Source organism: Octopus bimaculoides, chromosome 15, assembly GCF_001194135.2.
Source record: "Octopus bimaculoides isolate UCB-OBI-ISO-001 chromosome 15, ASM119413v2, whole genome shotgun sequence".
Taxonomy (NCBI): Eukaryota; Metazoa; Mollusca; class Cephalopoda; order Octopoda; family Octopodidae; genus Octopus; species Octopus bimaculoides.
The window spans coordinates 44,100,245-44,105,226 of record NC_068995.1 but is presented as its reverse complement, the minus strand read 5'-3'; the positions used below and the strand labels follow the sequence as shown (position 1 = coordinate 44,105,226).

General features: G+C 37.0%; 1 protein-coding gene across 1 annotated transcript in view; it reads right to left on the bottom strand.

Moving 5' to 3' along the window:
- Positions 1 to 873: 873 nt before the first annotated feature.
- LOC106878979 (protein MTO1 homolog, mitochondrial) overlaps positions 874 to 4,982 on the bottom strand; it is a 353,585-nt gene continuing 349,476 nt past the window's right edge. Inside the window, exon 10 of the mRNA XM_052973413.1 lies at positions 874 to 1,026. Within this exon, the coding sequence (XP_052829373.1) occupies positions 874 to 1,026 (153 nt within the window). The remainder of the gene's footprint in view (positions 1,027 to 4,982) is intronic.

Here is a 4,982-nt window from a genome sequence, read left to right as displayed (position 1 = left end):
ACAATTTTAGAAAGTCCTAGATGTATCGTTGATCATATGTTGATTTTAATGTTCTTCCTTCGCTTTTGCAGATACTATCTGGAAAAGAAATCAGACGCTTGTTTTTATATGTGTTTAAACCCGGTGAAAATGCATCTCAAGTTGTTAAGAACGTCAATGGTTCATTTGAGGTGGGAAGTTGCGCAGCAATAACAAGAAAAATATGGTTCAAGAAATTTCGGTCTGGAGGCGTGTGTCTGAAAAATTAACCCTGTGGACGCCGTCCAACAGTGGTCAATAATGAAATATTGAAATACACAGTGGAGGCTAATCTTAGGATTACTGTTCGAGCTCTTCTCAATAAGTTAAAAATTTCGAAATCATCTGTAGGATATCATCTTGCAACGATCGCGGTAAAGTGAGAAAAAAGATGGATAAATTTGTTCCACATGAATTAACGCTACAAACGAAATACGTCGTTTTAAGAGTTTGCTCTTTTCTTTTTGCGCGAAATGAACGGGGACTTGTTATGAAAAATGAGTCCTACATGACAGCAACAAAAGATCTTTCCAATAGCTAGATGCTGAAGAGCCACCTGAACACTTTTCACTCTTTTTACATTCCGCAAAGTTTATGGTTACTGCTTCGTGGTACTGTCGAGGAATCATCCATTATTCGTTTCTGTAGCCAAGAGAGACATTAACATCTCACTCCTTCTGTCAGCAAAGCGAGGAAATGAATTCTAAATTAGGCAGGAAAGATCAAGTATAAACAAGCATGACTATGGCAGACTCTCACCATCGAAAATCAGACCAAAGCAAAGCTACAGTAGCTTAATTATGAAATATTAGATCGTTATCCACCATCTCCAGACTTACCGCCGACAAACTATTATTATCTTGCTATCTTGAACTTTTCAACCATTACAAAACGTATGAAAGCACTGATAACAGCATTTGAACGATTTATAGCTTCAAAAGACGATTCTCTCGCAGGAAGAAAATAAAGTTTCCCCCAATATATTGGGGAAAAAGTTGTTGAATCTAATGCAATCTATTTTGATTAATAAATAAGGATTATAAATAGTGTTTTCTTATTCATTTCTAAGGGGCTATTTCGTGTGGGAGATTTTCTTACTTGTCAGCTTCAGTTTATAAAAAAGAAATTACGGTTTGATTAATTAGCATAAGCTCTTTGTGGATGAGGTATGTTCTGATGGATGAACATTTACATTTTGTCTATTTTGCCTTCTACTATATTTTGTCTTCTACTATAACCTCGGGCCAACCAATGCTTTGTGAGTGGATTTGGTCGGTGGATACGGAAAGCTCGTCGTATATATATATAAATATATATATGCGTTTGTGTGTGTGTGTGTATGTGTGTGTGTGTGTATGTATGTGTGTGTATGTGTGTGTATGTGTGTATGCTTGTGTGTCTGTGTTTGTCCCCCACACTATCGATTGACAACCGATGCTGGTGTGTTTACGTCCCCGTAACTTAGCGAATGGGCAAAAGATAGAATAAGTACTAGGCTTATGAAGAATAAGTCCTGGGCTCGATTTGCTCGACTAAAGGCGGTGCTCCAGTATGGCCGCAGCCAAATGACTGAAACAAATATATATATATGTATATGTATGTGTATATATATATATATATATATATATATAATGTATGTATGCGTGCATGCATATATGTATGTATGTGTGTATGTATGTATGTATGTATTTGTGTAACTGTGTTTGTCCCCCCACCATCGCTTGATAACCGATGTTTGCTTGATTTTGTCCCCGTAATTTAGCAGTTTGGTAAAAGAGAACGATAGAATAAGTACTTGGCTTATAAATAATAAGTCTTGGGATCGATTTACTCGACTAAAGGCGGTGCTCCAGCATGGCCGCGCTCAAATGAGTCAAAGAAGTAAAAGAAAAATATATATATATACATAACCGTACTTTTTTCGCGGATCATCCGAGTCAAAAGGTCGTTGGCCTTACTATGTCTTCTTGGTGGCAGATCCTGCATCATAAATACCACCTTCTCACAGGATTAGCCTTCATCTTCATAACGTAGGCAGATATCCAGATATTTATATAGCTTACAATCTCCAATATATAACAATATATACATATCCATTTTCACATGTTGGAAGTCGTCATAGAATTGCTATTTATAGAAATTGTCAGCTAAAGTAAGCTAAACTATACTTATTCCAGATATTGATTAAATGTTTTCTTAACAGAAATTTTAAATGTTCATTAGATAAATACAGTCTGCAGATTTGAAAAGTTAAATTCAACCGGGAGATATTTATATATCTCCTATTTATAAACTGTCTGTAGATATACAGTATTTTATTGACGGTAGACAGAGGTTAACTTGTCACGCATACAAACAACACAATCGGTAGATACAGAGAAAGGAAGCTTGTAGATATACACTAGATAGTTACTGCTAAAAGATATTGATTAGAGAGATAACAATCAATACAACTGATGAACAGTAAATCTGTAAGATGTTGACACCATCTAACTTCGAGTTGATTCAATTGTTTAGCACCATGCAACTTCGAGTTAATTTAATTTAGTAAAAATTAGAAGAAACGAAATGCGTTTCTTAGTTAAATTAATGCTGGAACACATGTGACTCTGAAATGTAAATGTTCTGGAATTACGGAAATTGGTACTTAATTTGGGAGAATTTTGGTATTTTAACGATCATTTAGAACCGCATCTTCAGTGAAACAACTCAAGTGAGATTAACCTGTAATGCCCTTGATAGGATACGTTGTAAACACATGTTCTTGCTATGGTGTACAGTTTACTGGCTGGTATTGCTATTGCAGTCGAATATCTTACTGAAGAACATCAAGATGCTAGAATTACAATAATGAATATTGTTGCGAAGAATGTATCATCACGGAATTCCAAGAGAGTGTCTTAAGTAATGCCATCATCATCATCATCTTTTAACGTTCACGTCTTATGCTGGTTTGGCCTTGAGGTTTTGACAAAATCCGAGGACTGCACCGTGCTCTAACGTCTGTTTTGGTAAGATTTCTACGGCTTGATGCTCTTCCTGACACCAGCCACTCTACTGTGTATCTTGGGTCCTTATTATCGCGCCACCACTACTAGTGCGGTCGCACTAATATATTTTGAATTAGTTGAGGGTTTATGGTATGGGAAATGCGAGTCATTATGTAAGTTAAGGGTAATATCTAAAAGTTGGCTTTAGTTATATCATCATCGAAACTTGCTGGCCTTGCCAAAATTTGAAATCAGAATTAAATCTTGGATTAAGGGCGGCGAGCTGGCAGAATTTCTACTGTGCCGGTCAAAAAGTTCAACGACATATCATCCGGCTTTACCTTCTGAGTTCAAATTCCACAAGGGTCGACTTTGCCTTTCTTCCGAGTGGGGGTCGATAACATAAATAACAGTTGAGCCCTGGAGTCGATCTAATCGACTAGCTCCCTCTCCGATCTTGCTGGCCTTGTGCTAAAATTTGAAACTAATATTAAATTTTGGATTAGTTAAAAATGGCAGAATTAGTAAAATAAAAGAATGACAATAATGTCGACTAGGATTTCATTCTGTAATTGTTTCTGTTATTAGTGGATATGTTTTAAGAGAGTGGTTCCTAAATTGGGCGGTACTACGCTCTTAGGGACTGTCGAAGGATTCAGGGTGGAGGAAGTTGAAGAAAAGTAAAGCGATAATAGGGTGGCCAAAAGAGGACAACGGATGTAAAAAAATCCCAATAATGGGTTAATTAGGTTAAGTTTTATTTGTGAAATACAGTTGTTTTAAATTTGCGCAGAAGGTGGTCTACGTTTGTGGTGGCAAATGGTGGTGGGACCCCAGCGTGCCAAGGGGGCGGCAGCCCGAAAAAGTTTGGGAACTACTGTTTTAAGTTTTACCAGGTCGTGACTGTCGGTCAGCGGGTATGGCACAGATGGATACAAATGTATGTGATAATCAATATGGAAGAGTTTGATAAACTCAGTTGCTGTGAGAAATGAAGAATCTAACGTAGAGGGGCTTTTGAGTTTTAAAGATAGAAAGATAGAGAAATATAATGTTGCAGGTAAGTATGTAAGAAGAAATCGAAATGAAGGAGTGATATGGGGCCGAAAGGGAATAAGAATGGGAAAATCAAAAGAGAAAAGGATGATAGGGTTAGAGAGAAGCAAGAAGGAAGAAGAAGGTAGTTACCTGTTCGTTTCGTTCTCCTCGCTGGCCCTCTCACACCGCATCTCTTTCTCTCTCTCTCTCTCGACTTCTCCCTCCTCTCCGATAGAACTCCTCCGCTTATTTCATTTCATTGACTTGACTTCAATAAAATAAGACATTTTATTACTTTTCATACGCAAAGGTGACTGTCTGAAGCCTTAGATTATTCATTATTCATAATTCCCCGTAAATGAACCCGATTTTAGACTAATTGCCGCTGAAGCTGAACATCAGCAGATTTCATTCAGATTACATTCAGTGTGTGTGTGTGTTTGTGTGTGTATGTGTGCTGTATGTGTGTATGTGTGCTGTATGTGTGTATGTGTGCTCTGCTTGAGTGTATGTGTGTGTTTCTGCGCGCGCAGATAAAACAGGGAAATGTTCCTGTATGTATGTGTATCTGGTGGCGGTGGGTTTATCAAGTGTGTATAATACATTACATGTACCTGACTATGTAGCAACATCCTGGTTTAATGCCTTTATTATTACGAAAGAACTCTGTGATAACAGCAGGGTGGACATAAGTGTATGGACAATGTAATATATAATATACAATAAAATATAATAGAATACAACTTGTAATTTAGTTACACGCCAGGTTGCCACAGGAATAATGTCTCAATATCTTAACCACGTTAGATTCCCATATTGCTATCTTGCACATTTAATGGTGTTCAAAGCTGCGTATATTTTGGTTTTAGGCCCCCATAAAGTATCAATAAAGCGTCATAAAACTGAAAACAACTATATATATATATATATATATAT